Source organism: Chionomys nivalis, chromosome 12, assembly GCF_950005125.1.
Source record: "Chionomys nivalis chromosome 12, mChiNiv1.1, whole genome shotgun sequence".
Taxonomy (NCBI): domain Eukaryota; kingdom Metazoa; phylum Chordata; class Mammalia; order Rodentia; family Cricetidae; genus Chionomys; species Chionomys nivalis.
The window spans coordinates 48,382,140-48,408,977 of record NC_080097.1 but is presented as its reverse complement, the minus strand read 5'-3'; the positions used below and the strand labels follow the sequence as shown (position 1 = coordinate 48,408,977).

General features: G+C 50.8%; 1 protein-coding gene across 3 annotated transcripts in view; it reads left to right on the top strand.

Annotated features, from left to right (window-relative positions):
* The window catches only part of Kif13b (kinesin family member 13B), a 148,323-nt gene extending 123,200 nt beyond the window's left edge, over positions 1 to 25,123 (top strand). For 2 of the 3 annotated variants that reach the window (XM_057785907.1, XM_057785909.1), the window contains 5 exons: positions 5,589 to 5,700; positions 6,284 to 6,417; positions 15,093 to 15,155; positions 17,655 to 18,414; positions 21,470 to 25,123. In XM_057785907.1, coding sequence (XP_057641890.1) covers positions 5,589 to 5,700; positions 6,284 to 6,417; positions 15,093 to 15,155; positions 17,655 to 18,414; positions 21,470 to 21,735 — 1,335 coding nt within the window. In that variant the 3' untranslated portion in view covers positions 21,736 to 25,123. The remainder of the gene's footprint in view (positions 1 to 5,588; positions 5,701 to 6,283; positions 6,418 to 15,092; positions 15,156 to 17,654; positions 18,415 to 21,469) is intronic. The other variant, XM_057785908.1, reaches the window with a different exon arrangement.
* Positions 25,124 to 26,838: the final 1,715 nt, after the last annotated feature.

Here is a 26,838-nt window from a genome sequence, read left to right as displayed (position 1 = left end):
ATGCAAATACAATTAAAATAAAAAAAGATAAAAACAGCAACAACAAAACCCAAGTTCCTCATAAGAAGTGGATGAGATTTCTGCTTTTCTATGTCCTCATGCTTTCCTTATCTTAAAATGGAGACAGTGACAGCCAGCAGTAGCATCTGCATCAGAGAGCAGGGCCATGCTTAGTCTACCAGGAGAGAGGATGAAGGGACTTATCAGGTGGAGGAGATAAAGCACTACACAGAAAGGACACCTGCTCTCCAGACATCCTGCAAGGGTTGCAGAGAGGTGGTGACCATGTGTGGAGCCCCAAGGGTGACCCAAGGATGACCCTGCAATGCACACAGGCAGGTGCAGAGCCAGAGTCCGCATTTTGGGCAGAAGTTGCTGCATGACCACAGAGGAGTGGAGTGAAGCCAGGGAGGAGGGGCCTTGTTTGGAAATCGCAAGTGACCATATATATGCTGAGGAGCAGTGGTGCAGAGGGGGCAGTGTCAGACTTGGACTGGACGGTCTGAGGGGTCTGTCTGAGCCCCAGCCATCCCATTGTTGACTGTGGTGTGTAGAGCGCTGCATGCAGTTGTCAGTGCAAAAGCCGCAAGCTTATCTGGATTGGACAGACTATGGAGGGGGACAGAGCTGCCCATGGGGGAGAATAGGAGGAGATAGTGATACCAAGGAGATGGATTCTAGGACCCTGCGGGTAGGAAGAAATGGCTGGGGAAGTAGAGGACTAGTGCCATTCAGAGTAGATTACTGAGAAGCAGGCTGTGGGAGGAGCAGGTAAAGTTTTGTGTGTGTGTGTGTGTATGCGTGTGCGTGCAGAGAGAGGGAGATAGACAGGCAGACAGACAGACAGATCGATTGATCATGTCGGACCCTTCCAGACTGCTTTGAGACAGCATTTAGGATTGCTTGGGATGATCCTGGACGACCGCACGCACCTGCCCAGGCCGTTTCTGCTGAGCCTCTGGCAGTCAGTCTACCTGTGTTGTATTGCTCTGCTTAAGGGCACAGTGCTTCTTGTTGCTGTCCTAAGAGCTGCCCTTTTGTGTTCTGGATTTCTTGGGGTTCCTGAATAACTTGGAGAAAATGGCAGTCTTGTTTCCATCGCTCAGATTTGGCTCATGTGATGGTTATGTCCTCTTGATTTGGTCTCCCCGGTCTTTCCTATAAACCCCCAAGAGGTGTGGCCTCTGCCTGGGGCTTGGAACAGTTTACAATCCTCAGATCTTGACCTTTATCTTTGTGCTGGGCATCAGGAAACCTGGTTTCCATCGCTGTCAGTTCCATGGTGGAGACACCTTTGCATGCTCCTGTGAGCCTGGCTGTGATCACCCTTGAGTACCACCTTAGGCTTTGCTTTTGCCCCTGGGTCAGGAGGAGAACTGCTCTGTCACAGATGCCTGTAGATAGGACAGTCAGATGTCAGTAGACAAGAACATTCCAGCCAACATCACTTGTGGGTCACAGGATAGCTCCCCATTTTCCTGTGGCGGGCCCCACAGTATTATGTAAAGATCATTAGCTCCCAAATATGTTTTAAGTCATGTCTTTTCACTAATGAGAAGGAAGGGACAAGGTTCACCCTTTGGCCCATTAAGGACATCATTACATGCGTCATTACGTCTATAGAAAATGGGTTATAAACTTTTGTAGGAGCATTCCTTGAGCTGGACAGTGTTCAAACTGGTAGACAGAAGGCCAAAGGGCCTGTCAAACCCTTACCAACAGCAGTGCTTACCCACGGTGACTTGGCATGAGTACCAGGGCAAGCATTGCAGCATCCTTCCAGGGGCAGAGGAAACAAACACATACACAGGCACATGTACACACACAGACACATGGGCAGAAATAATCCAGGCATTCTTTTGGCCCTAGAACTTTACAGAAGCAGACCATCTTGATTTCTCCTCAAGGAAGTATTTAATGTCCAGGGAGTTGAGGAGTTGAGTCCTACAGATTTCAACCCAGACTCGGTGATGCTAAAAATGCTACAAAAATGCATTTTGAAATCATCAAATATTACACTCGTGTTAGTTATGTCTATCTTGCAGGCTTGTATGAGGTCAGCTCTGGTTTTCTCTTAATCTGTTCACTGCTCTCAGCTCCACGCTACAGATCAACACTGGAGGTCATGCTGTAGATCAGCACCATAAGTTAGAAGGTGAAGTGTGGAATCCCAGACATCACAGGCCTGTCAGAGAGCATCCACTAGCCAGCTCCAGTCCCTTCCCGTGCTTGTGGTTTCTTATGTCAGAGTAGAGAAGCATCCTTGGGAGCAGGAGTAGCATTAAGAGGTGTCAAGAAGGGGCTGACATGACTGACCCAAAATAATTCAGTTAATGGAGTAGTGCACATGCGTGCATGTGTATGTACATGTGGATGTGCATGTGTGCAAGTGTGTGTGTGTATCCACCTTTACCTTTATTATTTATTTACTGAAGCTCAGAATTGCTTCATCAAAATTGAATTGATAAAGTAATTAATTAAAGAGCTTGGTTTTCACTTTAGAGCCTAAAGCAAATCGTTCTTGGGATGTCTTCCAATTAAAAATATGAAATGTGACCAAACCGAAGTGGTGTTTCTGCTTACAGTTACTGGATGCATTGCCTCTGTTCTAAAAGAGATTTTTAATAGACGTATTGAAATGGATTCTTTATCATCATCTACCACTGGGTATCTTGATGCAGAGTTAATTTCAGCTCTTGCTGGCCCTTGCACTGAGACCTTCTGTGGTGCAAGGACAGCTGTCAACAAATCTGTTGTCATCCTAAAGCCATTGTAGAAGAGGTCCTTTCTACTAAGTCGTAGGCAGGGTGCTGTCCTCTGAGGTGGGTTTTGTTTTGTGGTGCTTTGTGAGGTCCGAGATGGAATGTGGGACCTGATGTATGCCGGGGAACTGCTCTGCACTGAGCTCTATTCCCAGCCCTTGGGAGTTCTGATGAAGTTTGAGTCAGCTGCTACCTTGAGCATGTGCAGTTAACAAAGCTTCCTGGAACTGCCATCAGCTCAGCTGTGGCTCTAGAGATGCAAGCATGAGTCACCAACCTCAGCCACTTAGCCTGGGGACCGGAAATGACATGGCATCTCTTTTTGTACTCTTTGTCGCTTTCCTCATTGAAGTCAAAGACTTTTACAGAAAAGCAAAGACTTAGACTTGGTGGAAGTCTATGCTAGAAGACCATAGGTGGACAGGGAGACTCTGTTGGCTTGGCTGTGCTTCTGAGCCTCTGACCCATCCCCAAATGCTTTTTTGTGTTGTTGTTGTTGTTCTGTGTGGGGATCCAAAGAAGCCAGGGTTATTTTTCTAGTATCTCCATAGCTGATTCTGAAGTTCAGCAAGGGAGCAGATCTGTAGGAGTGCAGGAACCAGTCTGGGGAGGTTCCACATGGTGCCAGGTGTGCATGACTATGGCAGAAGTAAGGAGTTGCCAGTGCCTTTTCACCTTTAGGTCTGAGATGTTTGAGAGAGCCCAGAAAATTCTACAGCAAAATTTTCAAAGCCCTTTCTCCTCATAGTCCCAAGTTCATTCCCTCTGAAGTATATTTGAGTGGTGACTGATTTTGTTTGGTTTATTTTTGTTCTCTCCTCTGACATTTCAGTACAGAGAAACTAGCATAGCCAGGCAGGTCAAGTTTATTGCAAAGTCGGGACTTGCCCTGTCCCTGGGGGATAGAGGGACCCACGACCCTGGGCGGGCAGTCCCACTCTGAGTATCCCGTTCATCTCTGAGCTGTGCAGAGGGAGGAGGACCACTTAGTCCGGGATGTCTTTGTAGTTCTGAGTGTTGGCAGAGAAGTGGGGACCCAACCTCCTCTTTTCTGTCCCTCGGAAGTAGAGCCCAATCTGCCAGGGCGCTGGGATCCTGACTCTGGGCAGTAATGCTGGCAACGGGTGACTGCGAGGTTCCTTGTCTGTCCTGATTACAGGGACCTGTGTTGGGGTCAATGGTCTCTATCTGCCGTTATCACAGGCCTGCTATGCTTATACTGTCTGTGTGTTATCTGAGCCTGTCATTTATTTACACTCGAAGTATAGGGGTGTGAGGCAGGACAAACCACTGCTGTTGCTCATCCTCAATAGTGACACTGCACCATGTGCCGGCTGGGAGCCCTGAAAGTGCCTCGGAGAAATGACACCTCCTCCGGTTGTTACTGGTCAACTCTGTGTCACACAGCCCGGATGCTGACTGCAGATCAGCTGCTCAGTTTCCTAAGGGACACAGTGTGGCTGTGGCTGCTGCCAGACGAGAGAGCTAAGATATTAGAATAAATTTCCTCTGAAATGAAGTAAGTTGTCTTCGGAACAACCTTGTGTGAACTTGACACCATGAACAGAGCTCAGTGTCTCTTCCGCTGAGATCTTCTGAAGCTACCGACCTTAGTGTTCAGACACCTGACCATGACACCCCAGAGCACCTAAACTGGGCAGCCTCCCAGAAGGTGATTAAGTTAGAGTGCAAAAAAAAAAAATAGCCGAAGATTAAGATCTATAAGTAAGCTTGTGATCTGTAGGTGTGCAGACGCCCAGCTGGGGCTGTATTTCTTACTACCCTGATCATGTGCTCAGAGTCTGTTTTGTTTTTTGTTTCCTAATGAGTGCCCAGAGAGAGAACATCTCTCTCTCTCCCTTTTTTTTTTGATGCCATCAAGTGCTGAGCAAGTTCTCAGCGGTGAACATGATCCGGATCACTTAGGGCTTATTGATTTTATGATCAGTCCTTTGGTTGCTGCTAAAAGCAGATAGATTCCTAATCCATGTGGGAACCTGTGGGGCTGCCCCCTTCAGTCCCTCTTGAGCCTCTGAGGACTCACCGTCTCTGCTCTGTTTCTTAGCATTCTCAGGGTATCCTAGTTAACTCTGGGTCATCTGTCGGCAGAACACTCAGTTAAAGTAATATTAAAACTGTTACTTGACCTCAGTGAGAAAGACAGGAGTTGTTACCACAGGACCAAAGGGAACTTAAGATCTGCTCACAATTTGGGGCTCAGCACCATGATGCCCAGAGGCAACTTCCTAGAACCCTGGGAAGAGGAGGCCCCCTCAATTCCTGAGCTTCAGTAGAGACATAGGAGTGAGGACGTCAGCTCCCAGCCTCAGGAGCTGAGGCAGAATTAAGGGGCATTTATTTCTAAAGGAGCAGTTACAGCCCACCCACGTGGCTGTGTTGAGGTGGCAGGACACAGTGAATGTTGGGATGGGCTTGTTGGAAACCACAGGTTGTAACGTGAAGAGAAGGTCTGCAGTGAAGACTCACCATGAGGGGAATCAGCCCTAGTGCACAGTGAAGACTCACCACAAGGGGAATCAGTCCTAGTGCACAGTGAAGACTCACCACGAGGGGAATCAGCCCTAGTCCACAGTGAAGACTCACCACGAGGGGAATCAGCCCCACAATGCAGTGAAGACTCACCACAAGGGGAATCAGCCCATAAGCAAGTGGCAAGCATGAAGAAGGCTGATAACCAGATTTCTATCCAAGACAGAATAAAGCTTTAGTAATGCTAATTGGTTTAATCCTGGGATATTATATAATTTTTTCATAAACTTATTAATTTGAAACAAAATGACTTATCTTTGTCCTTGTGTGTAACAGGGCCGGTGGGAAAGTCAACAGGATGTATCCCAAATACTAGTTTCCAGCAGAATAACTTCAAGTCCTCCAGCTCAACCTGTTTCTCCCCAGAATAACCAGTCTCCTGATCCTGGTGAGTCGTCTTCATCTGCTAATCACTGCCATGAAATGTGAGCATCTTTCAGAAAAAGATTCTGTCAGGATGTCCTGGTGGTTGGAGTGTTACCTTGGTTTGGAAGGGTGACTTTATCCTGCATTCCTCTTGATAAGTCACCTTGTGCCCATCTTGGTTTGTTTGCTAACACTTGTGGGTTTTTACCTACGTGTTCTGTGATGACTCAGCTTTTACTTACTCTTATGTATTAGGTTTGGTGTCATGCTTGTATTAACCTCACACAATGACTTGGGAAGCTGTTCTCATCTCCTCTGCATGGGTTTCTGTGGGATTGGCAATACTTACTCCTGAGATACTTGACAGCCTTGCCCAGTGACGTTGTCTGATTGTATTGATTATTGTTTATTTTCATAAATATCACAGTATTATTGTTTTTTTTTTAAAGATTTACAGCCGGGTGTGGGGCGCACACTTTAATCCCAGCACTGAAAGATGCCTTTAGTAGTTCATACTGCTAGATTTACTTACAAATGACACTTGGAAAATGCATAGAGCAAAAGTTATGTGTCATTGTTTTTATTTTGTCCTGTTTATTTGACAGGACTGGGTGGCACAGCAACCTCTTACTTGAACCCAGTGAAGTCCCTGGTGCCACAGATGCCAAAGCTGCTGAAGTCACTCTTCCCTGTCCGTGACGACAGAAGAGCCAGACAGTCATCTCCCCTTGCACACCAGGTGGGGAAGCCATAGTGAATGTTTCTCTGATGTGTGCTGGCATTGTTGTGCTGCTGTTCCAAAGCTGGAGGAGAGGAACAGCCCTGTGGGTATTAGAGCCGGCTCTAGCCCCGGGAAAGCCTGCGATGTCCCCTGCCCTCCCCTCCCTTCTGATAGCAGAGCTGTTTGAATGTATTGACACTCTATCCTTTCTGCTCCAAAACGCCAAGTCTGCTACTAATGTGATTTATGGTGATACTGCTTAGTGCAACAACAGTCAGATGTATAGAGGTGCACTTAGTGTTGTTTGTGTTGCCAAGTAGAAAATGTAATTCTATTTTTAATTCTTGATTTCATTTTTCTTTTCAAACTTTCTTGAATCATGACTCTCCCCCCCCATCTCCCTCCTCCTCAGTAGACAATCAGTTCTTTGACTCAAAGTGGTCCTTTGTCTCCCTTCCTTAAAAAAAAAACTGCCTAGCAATGGAGTAAGTGTCAGAGAAAATGTTCTAGGAAGCTGCTTCTATGCAGCGGTGAAAGGAATCCACTTGGAGATGCAGCCTGCAGTCATTTAGGCGTTAACTCATCGGAAAAGGATGACTGAGGAAACACAAACCATGCAGGTGCATTGTTGAGACGGGTCTTTTGACATCAGCTCCCCCATATTTCGCATGTCCGAGTGGCAGGAATGTAGGTCAGTAGCTGTTGAAGGCGGAGCGGCTCCTGAGGACTGTGTAGAGGCATCTTCAGGAGGGGCCCTGCTGGTATCAGTAAGCTGTTAGGCATGTGGAGAGAGCTTCCTGCCCTGTGTGACACAAGCGTGCACATCAGCACGTGGAGCAGATGGCAAAATGAAACACAGCAATTTTGAAAATGTTGAAACTGAACTTAGCTAAGCAGGTCCAGGGTCACATGACAGTTATAGAGACACATGAGTGAATGGAGGCTCAGCAGCAAAGCCAACTTCCGCAGTGGTTTGTCACTACGCACACTGTGCTGTTTTAAACTTGTCATCATTGATTTAAGGGTCTATCTGATTCCTAAAGTAACTTCAAAAAGAGCTGCACTTCCCCAGTCTATCCTGGTGACCATTTCACCCGCATTCGTGTGCACCGTGGTGACTTCACATCAGCTTCAATGGCCACGGTTTCTCAGCTGTTGTCCAGATGGAAGGAAATGGGAGTCCTGTTGAAGACAAGAGGGGCTTTTGTTAAGCTACGTTCAGCTCTTATCAGAGCAAGTCCAAGCACTGGTTGCACGTGAGAGCTCACTTCTGCTCACACTGTTTCTGCACTGAAGCCGTGAGCTCTGGCGAGGACGGAAATGGCAGCTGTTAGAGACAAAGCCCCTAATGGGAGCAGAAAGGCCGTCTGTCACATCCAGGTGACGAGATGTCCTGGAGAGTTGGAAGGTTTTCTGAGCAGTTTCTGTGCACTTAAGTGTACTTAGGTTTTGAGCACACATAAGCAAGGCTGAGGCTGCTGAGGCTGACCTTGTACAAATACTTTGTGAATGTATGAAAATATAAATTAACATTGGACTTAGTGACAATGCCTGGTGGTGCAGCTAAAGCATTAGCTGTGATTTGTGAAGACATCTCTCTGGGGAAGGTGTCTCCTTATCCTCAAGGTCGCACACAGTCTCTGTCCTCATCTGCATAGAGCTGTCAGCCTTGCTGTCACTAACAGCATGTCCTCCTTGGTGGCCTCTCCTTGGCTAGGTGTCCAGGTATCTCCTTGACCCTCTGTATTTATTCCCCTGTAAGCAGTTCTCTTCCTCTGGGTAGCCCATTTCATTCCATGCTTTAACTATTCATATGAAGCATAAGGCTGTGGTTTGAAACCTTTTGAAAACAAAGCCAAATCTGCATTCTTACTGTGGCTTACAGCACTCACTCTCCAGGACTGAGTGGCCATCTTTTAGTCTGATTGTGCTCCCCTCCCCGCTCGCCATTCTAAGACGCCCTATCCCCCACTACTGTTTATTTTAGGAATGCCTGGAGCACACATCATTCAGAGTTTTCGCACCTGCCTTTCCTTACAGTGCTGGCAGGCCCTTTGATCTCTCCTGCATTGGTTTAGAGCCATGCTGTTAAGGAAGCACAATCAAGTTCACAGTAGCCTTCTCTGAACCAAATAAAAACAGCACCAGAAACACGTCTTTTTCCTGGGACTTGCTGGGTTTCCGTTTGTTGACTGTCTCCCTCTGGAGTATATCTCTAGTGGATAGGGCTCACTGCTCTGAGTTGGCCTGGCAAGTCACATACTAAGTTGTCTGCCTGTATGAACATGGAGATGTGACCTGCGTGGGCCTCTGTCATGTGTGTAGACAGCACTGTGAATGGGGTGGACCTGAGGTGTCAAGACATTTATGAACCTTCTCTCCTGGGTGGATGGGCATGCCACCAAAACAGACTCCCAAAGGCCTGGGTCTTTCACTGGGATTCAGTTACTCAAAATGTACGCCCCTTCCTCTCCCTCCAGCTCTGAGCCCCCGCCTCAGCCTCCCCCCCTCTCCCTGCCGGTCTGCTAAAGCTCTGCGGGATGGAATTGTAATTGTAAGTGGCAGTAGCAGTTTTCTCTCAGCTCGGGTACTTGAATCATGCTTTGTCTGCTGCTTCCTGGATATGCATCTGCGGACATGGGGTCTCAGTGCCAGCCAGGCTCCTGCATGGTCCCCCTCCTCCTTCCATTACTTCACTCGCTTGACAATCTTGTATACCTGGTGGTTGAAATTTTGACTTAAAAAAAGTTCTTCCTGTGCCTTCTCCAGAAAGACAGGATCGTCTTGTTTGTAGCCTTGGGCTTTGACTTTCTCTGTTCTGCTGGTGGAAGTCAGGGCAAGAGTCGTCCTGGTCTTGCAGGCCTACCCCGGTCTTAGCAGTTCTGGATTAGTCTGCCCTACCTCCTGTGGCAGTAGCTTTATCTCTGTGTTGCCTTCAGGGGCCTGCAGGGGAGTGGGTGGGAGAGTAATATCCTGAGCTCGACAGTGTGGAAATGATGCGCTTGTACCAGATGATGTCCCAGGGCGGAAGAGGCCCCGGATCTCTCACATTTCCATCAGCAGGCAGGGCAGGGGGAGAAAAATGTAGGTTTTTCATGAGACATTGAATACTACCAAAAATCTTCATCGGTGTCCCTGGCATTTGCAGTCAGGAGTGTCTGTTACCTCCCCTCCCCCGCCACCCCCAATGCAGGAAGATGTCTGGGCACTTGAAGCAGGAACCCCAAAGGATCAAGAGGGAAATCCCACATCAGTCACTGCTTCTGATTCCAGAGAACAGGCCAGGTGCTTTTGGTTCCTGGTTTTGTGGCTCAGGATGTTGGCTCACAATCTTTTCTTTTGCGTTGGAAAGTCTTCTTTGTGTGAGTGTACTCATAAAGAGTTGGGCTTCTCATTTTCATGGCATGTGGTTCTGGTTGTAATCAGTTTCTGTCTGAGTTCCAGAAATGCAAAGATACTGCACGGAAAGAGATGGCAGCTGACAAAATTTCTGTCTTTGACCTTCTGAGGCACATTTAGTAACGAATCTGGAAAATAATGAACTACAATTAATGAAAGCCGCACCCGTGTTCAAGTGTGTTTCTCAGACAGCACATACAGTAATTGGAAGGACTTCCTGCTCTCTAATTAGTCAGATTGAATTAATTTGCCATGATAGCTTTCTTCATGTTCTGGAAATCTGTGTTCCCATGAAGCTGTTGGTGTGCTTCAGAGCTTGAGACACCAAGTGGCAGCATTGATTAGTCTAGGGAATAAAAGGGTTAACGCGAGTGACTTCCCACCAGCCATAGGCAGCTCCCTTCCTGCTTACTTCCCTGTGCCTGCAGCTTTGGGTGGAGTGGCTGCAGGAGGTTTTGCTGCACATAGGGTAGCCTTGGGCGCAGGGGACCACTGTCAGATAGTGCCACCCTGTTGAGGAAACTGAGACCCAGGTAGGCTCGGCCCCTCCATCAGGCCCGGAGCCTAAGCTTTAGGATATAGCATGGGCTGAATAGATTTCAACTGAGTTTGATTAACAATAACCAAGTAAATAGCGTTCATCAAATTGCTGAATCAAAGTATTTAAAGAACCAGACAAACTCTGGGAAGAAAAGAGCCCCCTTGACCTATACCTCCTTGTTCTGCTCTTTCCTGTTTTAAAAGATGATCATGGGCAGTGGGGATTGTGGGCTGCTTCAGAATAGGGAGTTAGAAAGTCAAGTCCATGTGTTGGATTGCTCCCTCTCGCTGGTCTGCAAGGCGGAGTCCAGAGGGAAATGGGAAGACTGTTGAAGTTTGCATAAAACCCTCACAGGAATTGTGTGTTCATCAGAAATTTCAAGTCACCTCCTGTGATTGACAGAGCCATGTGGCGGGCAGGGTAATAGTGCCTTTGACAGAACCTGTCGTGGTCTGTCTGCCCCCCTCCCCATGTGGAGAACACATGTGGTTGGATCACCACCTTCATGTGTGTGCCTTTTGCTGGTGACAGGGTGACTCAAGGGCACTGTTGTGGCTGTCAGAACACCCACTTCTCCGTTTGAATAGAGCCACCAGATGGGTGAAACACTAGCACCGTGATGCCTGACACGCACTATCCACATAAGCCTGACACGCAGAGTGTAAAGTGGAAGGTAGCTGTGGGAACATAGATGTGGCAGACACCAGGCACTGAAGGTATCACCACCACCATTCGGTCAGGCCAGAGCCTTCCCTGAGCGTGCTTCTGCCCTCACTGTTCCCCATCCTGCAGGCAGCGCTCTCTCCTCTCATGAACATGGTCCTTAGACACAGCTCTCCATTGATGAAGTTTCGCTGCAGCTTGGTCTTCAGCAGTGTGTGTGTCTGTAACCAGGCACTGCTTTCATCAGAATCTTTAAAAGCTAGATGTTTCTAACGCCAAACGTCTGGCTTTGTTTGCTTAAGCTTTCCTCATGCCATCAGAAAGGTGAGTTGTTGGCTTCTGATTATTTGCAGCAAAAAAATACAATTTACAACTCTTATAAAACTAATCCCTACTTGTACTTAAATCATTGGTAAATATTTATTAAAATACAAGCCGAGTGTTATAGTTAGGCATTTTGATTAAATTGAGGATAGTAGGTAAACTTTAGAAAAGGTTTATAGATAAGAAAAATGCATCTGAAAATTCAATATTCAATAAGTTTAAAGTAATTAATTTTTCCTTTGGCCAACCTCTTGTTCTTTTTACCTGGCCTTATGCTAAAATTTATGAGGATCTTTCCCCACGATCTCTGTTTCATTCTCTGTGCTGTTTATTAAGTAACTGATGTACATGTTTATTCGTTGAGTAAACACAAAGACAGCAAACTCGTTGATGCCCTTCTTTTTTTTTTTTTTTTTTTTGATTTTCGAGACAGGGTTTCTCCGTAGTTTTTTGGTTCCTGTCCTGGAACTAGCTTTTGTAGACCAGGCTGGCCTCGAACTCCCAGAGATCCACCTGCCTCTGCCTCCCGAGTGCTGGGATTATAGGCGTGCGCCACCACCGCCCGGCTCGTTGATGCCCTTCTAAGAGTAGAGGGCAAGATGTTCCTTCTGAGCTCTGTAGACAGTGGCACAGGCAGTGCCCAACGTGTGTGTGTGGCATGGGGAAGGGAGTGGTGTTCATCAAGCCAGGATTGACACTTTGAGGGCGAGCTGTGATCTTAGAAATGACTGTTACCACTTCCCAGAAACACTGCCAGGCGGTGGTGACTGAACAGGGCTCTGTTGGGTCCCAGCAGTATGCAGCAGACTGTGCACAGGCTCCTTTGGGTCACCAACTCAGTCCAGCTACGGTGCTTTCGGCAGTAGGCTATGCCTGAGCCCTGGTTCTGGAGTGGGAAACAGATCATTATATTCAGCCTTCTCGTTGGACTTCTTAATATTTATGGTTGTGAAATACTTTGCAGTCGTTTTTATTAATAGTTACCAGATGTGTCATAAGGATTAATGAACTTATGATCTGAAATGTTTTGAGCTCCTGAAATAGAGGCAATGTCTGTGCAGGGAGTATGGAAAAGAGCATTAGGACGCAAACAGTTGAGCTTGAAGGGTGAAGCTATTGTGTGGGAAGGAGCAGTGGCTCACATAATGTCCAGTGTAGTTTGTAGATGGATCTGGGAACCCTTACAGTGACCGCTGCATTCATCACAGACCATCGTCCCACATGGGAGGCTCAGCCCTGCCCACCGTGCCCTCGTGTCTGGATGCACACAGTTCCTCTCAGCCTGGGTACTGGGTCTGACTTTTCCAGCCTCTAGACATCTCCCTCCTGCTCATTTCTGTGTCTCTGCCTTCTTGCCTCAGTTCAGGCCCTTAGCTCTCCATAGAGCCACTGAAGCAATGTCTTAATTGATCCCCTCACACTGAACGTCTTCCCTTTCTAACCAGTCTCTCCAAGCACTCTTCTCACTGGCCCCATTTGGAGAAGCAGCCGCCTTTTATGCACTCACAGACTCCCCTACAGCGCTGACCCTCTTCCTCTGCTGGAGCTTCTCAAGACCCAGAAGGAGTAACTTCTCCTGGGGAGATGAGTAGGAGGTGCCTTACACACAGTCCTGTCCCTGCTGTCCGCTGTGCTGCTCAGGCTGGCCCTGCATGGTCCCACGGTCCCTTCTCCTCTGCATCCCCTCAGCCTTAGATCTCTTCCACACGCTTCATTTTAGTCACTTGCTTACAACCCCTCCCCCCCATCACCACCAGATTGCCACTCCCTAATGAGAAAATGCTGCGGACATTGAGACCTTGAGAGTCTGCAGGAATGGTAACACGTCAGAACCAGGGCTCGGTCTGCTAATTCCTGCAGCTGTTTTGTTAGGGAGCCACTGGAGCTTACAGTTGCTGAGTCATGAGGAGTCTGAGCGTCCTTCCACGCTCACTGTGACGTCAGCAAATGTCTGTGCTAGTGGCCACCGCCCCATCCTGCTAGGCTTCTACGTTTTCATGCTCTAGTGGTGGCAGTTTCCACCTTAGTGGGACAATTCCCCAGATCTCATCTATTTTCAGTCAGACCCAACTGAATCTTGCAGTCTGAGCATGAGAAATAAACCTTGTGCTGTCTTTAGTAAGAAACACACCCTGAAAACCTTCCTGTTTGGGTGGACTTTGATCTGCGGGGTAAGAATAGAGGCAGCATCAGGTCCCCTGGACTCAGAGGTGGAGTGCAGGTGCACACAGATGACTCCACTCTCAGAGTGCCAGCTGCCCCGAGTGTGGTTGGGGGCTGAGGGCTGTGGAGGTGGTGCTAAGACCAAGAACTTTTCTTATGGTCGAGGCATGGAGGAGGAGGCAGGGAGTCTTGGAGTTCAGGCTCTTTGAACTGCATGAGAGTGGCCCTGCCGCTACAGGACGCCCTCTCGTCTCCTCTCTCAGCCACACGCTCCTAGCTCACTCCTCTGCCTACCCTCGTCCTTCCATCCTGCTCCTGTCTGATTCTCCTCGGCACCTCCTTGGGGCCATCCCATCACTTTCAGTGGGTAAAAGTAGCCCTGTGACCCATGTGGCTATGGTGTCACCTTTGCCAAAATGTGTGTGTGTGTGTACATGTGTGTGAGTCATTTGCAAATGAGGGAAGGTGGACAGTCATGCTTAGGCCTGAAGGCCCTGTCTCACAGTCAGAACTACACAGAATTCTTAGGGCCTGTGATCCTGGGAACCAGAAGGAACTGAATGGAAGCTTGGTTAGTTTACATTTCTGCGGTCTGAGCAGCGAGCAGTTGCCATACCCCTGGCTTTTCCTCCCTAGGGTCCTCTGGTAAATACTTCAACCTTTCTAGGTCAGAATGGTGACGTGAGTCCACTGAACAGGGAGAGGGCAGCCCATGCTGTGCCCCCTGCCTGGTTGTTGTTCCTGAGCAGAGCTTGGGAAGGGGACATGGAAGCCAGAATTGGCAAGCACTGGAGGCAGAAATGTTGGGCTCCTGGTTTCTTCCAGAGACCTTCACGCTGCTGTCTACCTGTGTGTCCCATACTGCTGAACTCACTGCAAGATGAACCTGGCTCCTGTTTCCTCCTTCTGACTTTATGCTTTTACCCAGATTCTCAGCTTTCCTCTAATGCTCCTTGAATCACGTGTTTGTAAGTCAAGAAGTCTTCTGCTGTGATGTTTCACCCCCTCTTTTGGGCTCTTCTCCCCGAATTTTCTTACTGCTCTGTCTGCTTGATTGCAGATGTCTTTCCTATCAGTCTGCACTGCACGGTCAGCGAGGCTCTCTGACTCTTGGCTATCTTCTGCTTACTCTGCTAGGAGTCAGGTGACTTCTCTTTCTTTCCCTAGCTTGGTTAGTCTGGGATGCCCAAGGCTGCCCATATGTCCTTGTCTGCTTGGTGCTCCAGCGAGAGAAGCTTCCTTCCTTCTCAGTCCTGTGACATGTTACGTGCTCTGAGTGCGCTCAGGTTGTCTCCCAGCTCCGGCCTCCTGCCCCAGTTACTCCACATAGAGACTTGCACTTAAACAGTCTATCCTTGGTTAGCACGTGTCTGTGACCACAGCGCAGCACGACACTTGTGCGTATGTCTTGTCTCTGGCTGGGGTGAGCCTTTACTGGGTTCCTTTCTCTTGTGGTGTGGAACCCTGGAACCCACAAGCCTAATTGGTAGGAGTATGCTGGAGTTCCTGAGTGTTGTGATGTCTCCTAGTGACTCCTGGCAGCTTTCTGCTCTGTGCCCCTGTGCCCTTTGTGGGTCTCTCACTCATGCACTTGTCTCCTCAGCCTGTGCCCCGAATCTTGGTGCAGCCTACCTTCTCAGATGCCCGGGCAACGAGGACAGAGGAGGTGAGTCATCAGGTTGGGGCTGTCCCCCTTGCAGAGGTGGCCCTGACACTAGCTAGGGTCCTTTTGTCCACACCTGCTTCCCCCTTTGCTTCTCACTTTGATAATTAACTACAATGTAGGTCACTGCTTCTCCCTGAACAGGCTCCTTGTTACACTTGGCTATTTTCAACCTGCTAATCATATGATTGCTAAAGTCTTTGGTGCTTGACTGCTAATGTAGTCTGTGCTTTAATAGCTCACTGCTAGGCAGAGGGGATTTCTATAAACAGAACCATCTCCTCCTTGTGAGCGTTTGCTTAATTCTCAGTTTTACATTTCATTCTGGTTCATGATATCTGCGTGAAGACTGATGCTAAGCTGGGAGGAAACCATCTCTTATGGTAGCACTCACCGTCCCGTGAACAGTAGGCCTCCCTTGTCCACCTCCCCCACGCCTCCAGTCTTGGGAGATGCCATGTCTTCATAGGGGATGTTTACTCATTCAGTCAACAGCAAACAGGGCCCAGTGGTTTGAAGGAAAAGTCCCCCTTCAGGCAGCATCCCATTTTGAAAGTGCCCTGCCACTCCAGTGCCTTCCTGGTGTCCTAGCCCTCCCAAGGAGTCCCTTCCCCTGGGAGCACAGTCGTCTGTTGTGTGGACAGTTTTGAAGAGGAGCAGGACTCTCACTGGCAAGGCCACCTTCATCCTCGAGGCCTTACGACCTCTGGGTTTCCAGAGGCAGCAGTTAGGTTGCAAGTGACAGATCACCTTCAGCCATGAGAAACTGCTCGCAAGGTGCTGGCATGGTAGGCGCAAGCGTATCGTCTCCCTTCTACCGTCTTTGGTCTGTGCCGTCACTGTTTTGTCCTTTTGGTGGGGAACGTGGGCAAGCACTTCAACTTCCCTTGGCCTTGCTGTAAATGACTGTGTTTATAGTTCCTGCAGCCTGCTTCCCACCAGTGAATCAAGTGGGGCAGCTGCCACCTGAGGCTGTCCGCCTCTCCTTCATGCTTCTCTATGGCCAGAGCAGCCTGGATGGAACGGGGGGAGCGTGGAAAGGGCCCTCTCTCAAAGCCACAGGGCATGTCCAGCTTCTTTTGTAGCTCTGTGTATTCCACTCCCCACATCCAGCAGTAGCTAACTAGAGTAGGAAAGAATAAATAAAGCATGTCTAAGTTGCGGAAGAAAAATGATTGAAGGATTGCTTAATCTCTCAGCATATTTATGGCGATGACAGTTATTGATCTGCTAGATTGAGTAAGTTTTCAGTGAGAGCCCCATCACAAAAATGGGCTGTTAATCTCGAGAGGTGCCGTTAATTCCCTCTCCAGAAAGGGTGCCTTGTGGGCAGCGAAGGCTTCTGGAAGCAGGAATATAAATGACAATTCACGGGAAAATGCATGATTTATCAGACTGCTGCGTTAAGCCAAGAAACTGGAAGAGACGTATAGATCTTAGCTGCTTCCCAGTTCAAATAAATCCTGTATTTCAAGTGGAAAGTGACCACAGCTGTACATAAATATTGAGATGCAGCTTCCCTTTCCCTGTGCAGCCTCCCACCTTGTTCCCTTCCTACCGTTGTCCCTGGCATGTGGGTACAGAATTGGGAGTGGGTGCCCTGCTCCCTCAGGCAGCCTTAGTTATCTAAAAGAGCGTCCTACACTCACTTCCCAAACGCTGGGCCTAGCGGGTGCCCTGCCATTACTGCAACATGCTAGCTTTGTCTGTCTCTTCCATCTGGTAACTCAGACAGGGATGTGAAAGGCCGTTGCCACTGGCTCTGTCCTTGCTTGTGAGAAACCCTGACCCATGTCCCAGGATTAGAGGCCCCAGCCCTGACAGTGACAGCCAGGAAGGCCAGCTCCTAGAGAAAGAGTCATGGCCACAGGAGTCCTGGGTCCCCTCCTTGTCCTTGGCTCCCAGCCTGAGCACCCCACCCAGCACTGTCTGGGGTCAGTGCTTCCCGGTGCCTGCATTGCTTGCTAAAGCACTTTCAGATCCTCTGGTGAGGTCATCCTTTGGATTTGACCAGAGAAAAGTGCTCCTCTGCCCTCTTTAGTGTGTGTTTCTGTCTCACTGTGAGAACAGTGGTGGGTGAAGGCGTCTGCTTCCATGGGAACAGTTACCTGAGACCAGGAAAGCTGGGACAGGCATAGTGAGGTTAAGTGTGTACTGCTTCGTGCTCCCTGGAACAAGGAGCCTTGCTGTGTGTCATCCTACCCTGCCCCCGAGTGCAGGGATGGCCATCTCTGTGGAAGATGAGCTGCAAATGCAGCAGGGCTTGTACCATGTTGCTCGGCCACTCCTGAACACAGGTATATAGCCCAGGCCTCACCTGGCATTTGGCTCCAGGGCCAAGGCAAGCTCTGGCTATGTTTCCTTCAGGTGTGTGCTGTCCCTCAGCCTGGAACAGCTCCTACCCAGGCTTCAACGTAGAGCTGGTAGAGCTAGCCTGTGTGCTTTGATTGGGTGGGAAGGCCTTTCTCAACTCTCCTCAGTTTATCTATTGCCCTTCTGCAGGCTCAAGGAGGCAGCCCAGTGCCTGGTGGGGCTTTGGAGTCCATGGTGCAGATGGCGGCCCCTGCAGTAAAGATCTGCGACAAACCTGTCAAAGTGTCTTCCTCGCCATCTACCATGGTGGTTATTCAGCCCCCAGAAGGGCAAGATGGGCCCCCCAGCCCCTTGAGTGAAGCTTCCAGTGGCTACTTTTCCCACAGCGTCTCCACTGCCACCCTGTCAGAAACATTCACCCTAGGCCTGGACACGACAGGCCCTGGCAACCAGACACCTGCGTCTCCCTCTGCCCTGAGTCAGGTCACCCCAGAGCCTGAGCTGGCTTTCCTCTCCTGTTCTAAGAGCCATCCACCTGCCCCGGAAGAGCCCCAGGTACTGCCTGCCACACCTTCTCAAAGCATAGAGCTGGAGGTTCCCAGACCACCCCTTCTTTCTGAACCTACGTCTACTGTGCCCACATCCCCATTCAGAATCCGGAAAGTGCGGACCTCAGAGCTTAAGTCCTTCACAGGCATGCTGGGGGGTGCCTCCTCTGGAGCTGAGGAGGACCCACTGGCTTTAGAAGAGCTCAGCCATGCTGGGGGACAAGCCCTGGGGAGGCTAGAAGTGACATCTGACTCTGAGGAGGCCAGTGAAGTCCCTGAGTGGCTCAGGGAGGGAGAGTATGTTGTTGTGGGCACCAGCAAGACCGGCATCGTGAGGTACATTGGACCTACTGACTTCCAGGAGGGGACATGGATTGGTGTGGAGCTGGACCTGCCTTCAGGTGAGTGGGCTGTGGGTGCTCCTGCTGAACATGCCCCTGGGATGTGCCCGGTGACACCAGTCACACTCTGCAAGCCCCTCGACCCTTCATAAACCAATGCTAGCATGTCTAAGGACTCTGAAACATCAGAGACCCAAGGGTCACCGAAAACCACTGTGAACTTGGTGTAATGCTTTTAAATCTGGCTGTGTGGCCGAGACTGGTTCAGAAAGACTTGGGCCCAACAATCCTCTTGCTGTTGCCTCACCATTACCTGGGGCTATAACTGGTTGCCACCACGCCCAGCATTCTCTGTAAAGTGGCAGCAGCACCACCCCAGGCTGCATTCAGTGCTCTTGAGACTCCAGGGCACTTCGCCTGAGCTGGTTGCTCGAGGGGAGGTGGAGTGTTGCGGGACTCTTGACTCTCAGGGTCAACTGCAGAGCTCAGAAGTGGTCAGAAAGCAGGGGAGGCCTAAAGAATCACTTTCCAGACTTCTATCCAGACATTTCCCAGTGCTGTTTTCTCCCTCAGGAGTAGACTCTAGGGGCCCAGCACCCTGGCCTCTCAGGCCCTTCCATCCCTGTTGCAGATGCAGGCTAGGTTTTATTGGGTACCCATTTCCCACCTGCGCCAGTGAAACCTGCAGCTCAGTGGTTTTGAGCATACCTGCTGAGCTGGCCGCCATCACTGGGCTCTGTATTGTCACATACTTGTCACCTCCCAGGGAAATCTCATGTCCGCTCACAGCTGTGCTCTGCCCAGCCCTGGGTTACAGCTAATCTGCTTTTTGTCTGCAAGTTTATGGGAGGCCATGATCTGGGCTTGGCTTCTTTCCTAACGTGTGGCCAGGGCCCCCTTCTGTGGTGGGGCCATTGCAGCTCCTTCCTGTTTATGGCTGAGCTCTGCTGCATGGATGTCTGTGCTCTTAGGCTGCTCTCAGCAGGCTGAGGACAGTCCCATGGACACAGGGGCCCATCTCTCTTGCTCAGCGTTGAGCGTGTGAAGAGAGCAGATGGTTTCCAGAGTGGTGGCTCCCTCGCAGTGCTAGAGGGCCAGGTGTGAGCATCTTCTCCCTTTTGGAGCACAGAGAGTTCCTTGGTCTGGGCAGGGAGAGATGAGAGCGCAGCGTCTGGACTGCAGGGACACTGTCGCTGAGATGTGCAGTCCGCCTGCTCCTGCGACAGTAACTGCCCAGGCTACCACCCGAGAGAGCTGGCTCCCTGCCACTGTCTGCACACTCAGAGCTAGCAGTTTGTTGCCAGGGTAGACTCCAGCCTTTAGGAGGGCACTCTCAGAGCCCAGCACTGTCTCTCCACCAGCCTGTGACCTCATAGGCCCATTCATTCCTGACTGCAGGCGCAGGCCAAAATGATACCCTCGTCCCTGAGCCAAATGCTTCCTTTGAAGTCACTGTCTTTAAAAATAATCTGACACAGAATAGTTTGATTGGAAGTGGTTCAGGATGATAGCTGCAGCACGGCTGGGAAAAATTTCAGATCTGCTCTTTGCAAAGTGCAAAGGGGGATTCAGGAAGGACCTTGTGTCTTGTGTCTGCAGCTGAACTCCAGAATTAAAGAGAATTAGTAAATAATTCATCAACAGGAGCTACCTAAGCACATGCTTTTGTTCACATTGCTGTGCTAGGTTCAAATTCACCATCATGATGGTGAGCGACATGATATCCCCACTTGACTTTTAACTGTGCAGAGGGGAAGATGCTACAGGAATACGATTCTGGTGGGAACAGGCGCTGTGAGGGAAAGAAGTGTGCTGAGGAAGGAGGAGGGCGGCGGTCAGGAATGCCACGAGCTGTTCAGAGAAACAAAGGACGCAGGAAGCAGAGCTGGGAAGGCTGCTACCATCAGGGTCGGGCAGGGCAGCAGGGCAGCGCTCCTGAGTGTGGCCCAGCTCGCTGTGTGTGAGGCCTGAGGGGTGCCTGGTGCCTGCATCTAAGGGTTTTGTGGGAGTTAGTGCACTTTAGTCAGGGCTTGAAAAGATCACCCCTTGCAGAAGATACATGGGGAGTAATGGGAACAGGAAGTTTACTGTGAGGAGTGGCAGTTCTATGGGCTGGAGAGGATTGTGGGTAAGGTTGTGGGAGGTGTGGGGAACAGTGGTCAGGGCTGGGGAAGATGTGTAGAAGCTGCAGCCAGGGACAGATGGTCAAAGGGGAGCATTTGGGAGGAGTGTCAAGGCGACAGATGGTGTGTGACATCAGAACAGGTCACGAAGGGCAAGGCCAGAGAGCGGTGCATCAGGAAATCAGGGAAGGACCCTGTCTCACGTGATCCATGCTAGGTGCTCTGGGGGCCCAACTGGGGAGTCACACCTGGACTGAGCTGTGGTCTGCATGCAGCCAGCTGGGCCCTTAGCTGAGACCAGATGAGGCAGAGCTGGGGCGAGAGGTAGCCAGTTAAGAGATTTAGCAGTGACCAAAAGGGTTATGTGTGAGGATGTTTGAAAAGTAGAGAGGCAGAGCAACCACTGCAGGCTCTGGCCTACTTCCCAGAGATGAGCAGGCAAGGCAGGCACTAAAAGAAAGATAACCTGGTTACCATGGCTCCCAGGTGGGCTCTTCCCTGTCTACCTCATCTCCCTCTCACATCCCCTGCTCCCCTGTCAGAGGAAGTTGTCGTTCCTGCAGTTCTTGACACCCCAGTGTGGCATCTGCCAGGCTACTGTGTGGTATCTGCTGACACACTCTGCCGTGATTTTGCCAGCTTCTTGGATGAACCTGGGTCACCTGCCCTCCTAAGCTTACGTTGGCATTCTCAGGAAAGGGACTGGTGCTCCTGGAGGAGCGAGAGCCAGCTCTGCCGTGGTGGCCTCCCCCGGCCTCAGCAGGTCTCTGTCTAAGGCTTATTATCTCCTGCTTGAGATCACAGGGCTAAGGGGCTGTGGGTCCCTGGTGCCACTGCTTGCTGTCTTGAGAGGCTGCTGCTCTGCTCTAGGCTCACTGAACCTCCTGTTTTCTGGGTTGGGTGGTGGCATGGGGGTGGGCATGTTGGGCACAGTGAGGAAGGTGACTGTGTATAACATGGCGCCTCCATGATGCTTCCTCCTTTTCCCACAGGAAAGAATGATGGCTCCATTGGCGGGAAGCAGTATTTCAAGTGCAACCCTGGCTATGGGCTGCTGGTGAGACCCGGCCGAGTCCGCAGGGCTGCAGGCCCTGGGCGCAGGCGCAGTGCAGGGCTCCAGCCTCAGGGAGCACCAGAGGCCCGCAGGAGTGCTACCATCTCAGGCTCTGCCACCAACCTGGCCTCACTGACAGCTGCATTGGCCAAGGGTGACAGGAGCCACAAGAACCCTGAGAACCGGAAGTCCTGGGCCAGCTGAATTGCACCCCCACTCCTGGTGGACACTGATGGGAAGGGGGAGACCTTCTGGTACCTCCCTGGAGGACACCCCTTCCGTGGGAGCAGGGCTATGAATGCTTTTTGCACGATGCAGGGATGGCGGGCAACCTGGTTCTCCGTCCTCCCTGGGAATCTGGAAGCTGCATTTCTTTGTCTACTTGATGAAGGCAGAGGCTCCTCAGCTGCGCTCCTCCAGCTGGGGTGGAAGGTTTTGGGAGCCCAGAGACTTGAGGGATGGTAGTTGGCTGGCAGGGCTGGAGTCAGGCCAGTTCCTCCCTGCCTGCTTGAAATGGGGGGGAGAGGGGTGTCCCAGCCAGGTTTGTTGGGCTCCCCTTTTCCTTATTCTGCTGACTTTACTAATGTCTTAATTTAAATAATGACCCTAACTAGTGTCTTGCCCTCCACAGACAGGAGTTCCCTCTTGTGCCTGGGGAGCAGCCCGTACCACACTCTCTGTGTATCAGTCTCCCTAACTCATGTCCATCCTTCTGTGTGGCACCACGGGGTTGCTGAGAGGCATCTTGGCTGGTGTCTAGTCTTTACACCAGAAAGTCTTTCCTTTTGGCTATTCATTCCCTAACAGGATGCTTGAACTATATTTATTTAATTTATTCTTTTCAAAAGCTGAAATAATTAGTGACCCACAGCCTCTGCCTGTCCCAGCTTATCTGCCTAGGGCCTACCTTGCACTCACTGCCTCTGGCTACTTGGAGCTGCAGCCTTTTGGAGGGTGGCTGCTGGAGGGGCCAGCAGATGAAGCCACCCTTATGTTGCTAGATTGCAGATACACCATGGCCTTATTGTCACTGGAGTGAAGGCAGGCCCAGGGGCTTGACACAGCTCAAGCAGGAAACAGCTGGATAGTGTTTGACTCCATGGGAGTTCCTAAACCCTGACTACACCTGTGAGCCACCAGCTGGGCAGGCAGACGGTGAGGGGAGAACTGCCCTCCATTTTCCTTCCTTGGATATATGCTGCAGTCATGGTAGATCCCAGGACATGACCACCTCCTCCCTGGAACGTGTGGGGGGCTGAGCGGGCAGGTCGGAGCCACCCAGTCCTGTTGTCCCAGGTTCTGCCCTGTTCTTCAGCTCAGAATGGAAGTTATTCTTGGCAGCTTGTTGTAAGTTTTGACCCTGAGAATCTTTGATTTTTTGAGACAGGGTTTCTTTGCATAACAGTCCTGGCTATCCTGGAACTTTGCAGAACAGGCTGGCCTCAAACTCTCTGACCCTCAAGAACCACCCTCAGAAGGCTTTTGTTGGGGAATGGGTTTAGTGGCCCTTCAGATCACCTCAGCCTCCCCGGCCCTGTGGCCTCCATGCTAGTGTTGCTGGCACTCAGTCTGGACAGTCTGTGTTGTCTCATTATTAGCCCAGTATAAGCCTCACTGCATCTGCGTGCCCAGCCCGAGCAGAGGCTGATTCAGGGCAACAGAAGGATGGTGGTCTCCCTGGCAGAGCCACAGACCCTGCCTTGCGCCTGCACGGAAGCCCCAGCAGGGGTGGGGTGTTGAACGTTACTCTGCTCTTGTCATCAGGGGGCCTGGCTGGCAGAGGGTCTGTCTGGAGAGACCTGCCTCCATCTCCTTCTGGAACAGCACAGATGAGGCAGGCACCAGGCCTCCAAACTCCTTCAGCTGGCATTTTGGGGATCCCCTCTAGATGTGTGTTGCTGAGTTAGCACTGCCAGTTCTGCCCGACTTGTTCTTGGGGCCAGCACAGAAGTTCTCGATTGTGTTTCAGTTAGAGGTTTTGTCCAGTCAGCGTCCACGGTGTCCCCCAGAGAGCAGTGCAGTCATTCTCTGAAGGGGCCAGAGTCCCAGAGTACCTCCTCCCTCTGGGGCAGCCATGCAGTGTGTGCTAGGGAGAGCAGTTCCTGTAGGCATAAGGCCAGTATTGTTATGCTGGGGGAAGGGACATTATGCCATCTGTCACTTGAGGAGGTCTGAAACAGGATGTAAAGGGACTGCTAACTTCATCTTGTTAGCTGGGGCTCTCCAGAGCAGTGCAAGTCCTGAGTGATCCAGCTTGACCAGCTGTTGTCTGGCGGTTCTGGGACCTTCTCTCCTTCCAGCCCACTTTCTTCCCAGCTCCTTGGACCTGAGGTTCCCCAGCCCTCCCCACTCCCAGGCTGCTGAAAAGCACCATTCCCACGGGCCCTGCAGGACAGCCTTCAGGTGAAGCGCTTCCTAGGCAGCTGGCTGGCCCAAACACGGCCAGGACAGCTCCGCCCTCAAGTGGTTGGCGCTGGGGCCCAGCTTTGGGACTGTGTTTTGTAAGGGCAGTCTCATGTACCTTGGTGCTTCACGCCTTTAATGGGAGTGAAGTTTGGGGCCTTATGCTGGCAAGTTTATCTTCATGGGTGTTTCTTATGAGCCGTCCCTGTAGCTGAGAGGACCGTGTGTGTGTGTGTGTCTGCTATGAGGGTAGGGAGGTGACCACAGGAAAGCTGGCGCTTCAGGGTGGGTCTGAAGAGACGGAGCCTAGGTCTTTGCAGGCTTGCAGGGCTTGCTGCACCTGTGCTGCGCAGTGACCCTCACGTCCCCTGCTGACTGGACTGCTATACTAGATGAGGCCACACGGGCCAGCTGTAGCCTCGGTCTGTTACTCAATGCTTTTCTGGAGCAGGCTGACACTAACTTGCAGCAGGAAAGTGGTGATGTACAGGGGTCATGGTCGCTAAAGTATCAGGTAGTTTAGGCAGGTAGTGGGTGTGTAGTTGGGGCCCAGGACTAAGGGGCAGAGGGCCACTGTTTCTGGGTTGTGTTTAGGGACATGGCCCCTGAGGAGCTGCAGAGGTATAGATAGTGTCTCCACATCTGGTCTTCCCCACCACTTCTCATACCTTAGAGCTCCGTGTGGGAAACAGGTGAGTGGCTCACACAGCATCAACCTGCCTGCCCAAGCTGCCTGTGTATGCGGTGTGTTGTGCATGGAGGGTGATTTGAAGCTTCTTGTGCCTCAAGGCCCAGGCCACCTCAGGTCGAGACTGTAGGGCCATCTCTAGTGCCTTCCTTGGGGCCAGTGTCTAGCCTGTGCTTCCAGCCCCAGACACTACCCAAAGCATCTTTCTCTTAAAATCTGTGGTGCCTTCCTGGTGGGGTGTGGATATCCACGGTGTGGGGAGAGTCAGGAACAGCACGGGTGTGTGGATCATATAAATACGAGCTCACATGAAGTGATGTTGATTCCAGGATTACAGTGATTTGGTGCATATTAAATGGGAGTTAAAAATCCAAAGACCCTGTAATGAATAGTAAAGATGATGATCTATGTTGTACGATGAACCAAACTACTGTAATTTTGTACCATAAATGCCTTTCTATCAAGTGACCAACAGCTTCTAAATAAAGCCAGATGGTTTCTTGCTTATGTCTGAGGCCAGTCCTAGCCGTTCTTCTCTACCCTCACCTCGGGCTTTGCTCACTGTTCTGTCCCCTGGTGCTGGTCCCAGGGCTTTTCAAGATGGACAAGAGGAGTTCAGAGAGCAGCAGGCCCCAGGGCACAGACTTATGTGCTCCATAGATTTGGAAGTAACCGGGCTTCAGGGTTAGCTAAGCTCAGGTGGCAGTGTGGATGTGCGGGTCCTCAGCTGTCAGGCAGGGCTGTCACCATCTGCTTCAGCCTGTGGGATAGGCCCCACTCTGGACTCAACTAGAGAGCGAAGAGCCTTTCTACTGCTGCAGACATGGACATACCTGGAACAGGTGTTTTAGGAAGAGGCATCAATTAGGGCTATGGCTGGCCAGCAGGGGTGGATCAAGTCCCTTTGGGCTGTGGAACCTGACTTTAGGCCTGCTTACCAGGACGCCTCTGCTTCCCCTGGAGCGCCATTTTCAACGGACAGGACTTGGGGTGTTTTCTTCCTGGCAGTGCATCATTCTGCCCAACTCTCGTAAGTAGAATGTCCTGGGAATGCAGGGTCAAGGCCACCTGGAGGCCCGAGGGAAAGTTGCCACAGCCAAAGGCAGCTCCGTCTTTACAGGGCTTGTTTGTATTCCCAAGTGCGGCAGAGTTATTCTCAGACATAAGCTCTGCCAAGAGGGACAGGAGTGTGGCAGCCAGGGGCAGTCCTGTGAAAGATGAGGCAGGATTCTGAATGGAACTGATCCAGCCTTGGATGGGTGGAGGGGTGGGGTGGATACATCATCTTTCCCAGGCTGCTGTTACCAGGCAGGAGCAGGAGGAGTCTAGGCTGTACTAAGCCCTGGCATGGGCTCTAGTGGCTGTCACACTTGATCCACTCTTTGCTTACTGAGTTACTCAAGGAAAGTGTGCATCAATCCTGAGCCTGGAGTGTGGCCAGCGCCAGGGCCTGGAGGGGCTGAGGAAGCCACTCTTGGATGCAGAGAGGAGGGGGTATGCCAGGGAGATGCTTAGCCATGTAGTGCATGTGCCCAGGCTGAGGAGACTCAGGCTTAAGTTCAAATAGGAGCTAGGGCCAAACTGTGCAGACCCATGAGGTAGGCTGAGCCATATGCCATCCCATAAAGGGAGACTGGTTGTTCTCAGTCTTCTAAGGAGGGAGGGTCAATGGATCTGCCTGTGGGACAGGGTGGGACGTGGTCCTTGCTCTGCTCATCACTGAAAACCAAAGCATGCAGAACAAAGCCATTGCTTTGTTCCTGCGCCTCCAGATGTAGCTTCGGAGCTGGCTCCTTTAAGAGGCCCAGAACGGGGCTGGCTACAACAGGAAATGGAGAGATTGAAAAGCAATGGCATCTTAAGCCTGCCTGTGATCCTGGGGGTGAAGCCGAAATGGGTGGCCCTCTCCAAACATGGGCACTGGGCCACTGTGGTTGGGGCTTGGGGACTCTAAAAGATCCCTTAGGGTGACCATGGGGCCCAGGGTCAGGTGATGGCAGAGGTTCTTCTGCTTGGGCTCTGGCACTAGGATCTCCCAGCTCCCTGTCCCTTTGCAAAGTCTAAAAGGCAGAGCTGCGGGCAGGGCTCTTGCCTGGAATGTGAGAGACTTCAGGTTTGATCCCCAAACTAGAAAACAAAAACAAACCCCTAAAAATGCATAAGGGAGGGTGCATAGAACAGACACCTGTACCCACTTCAGCCCCTGCCCCTTAAAT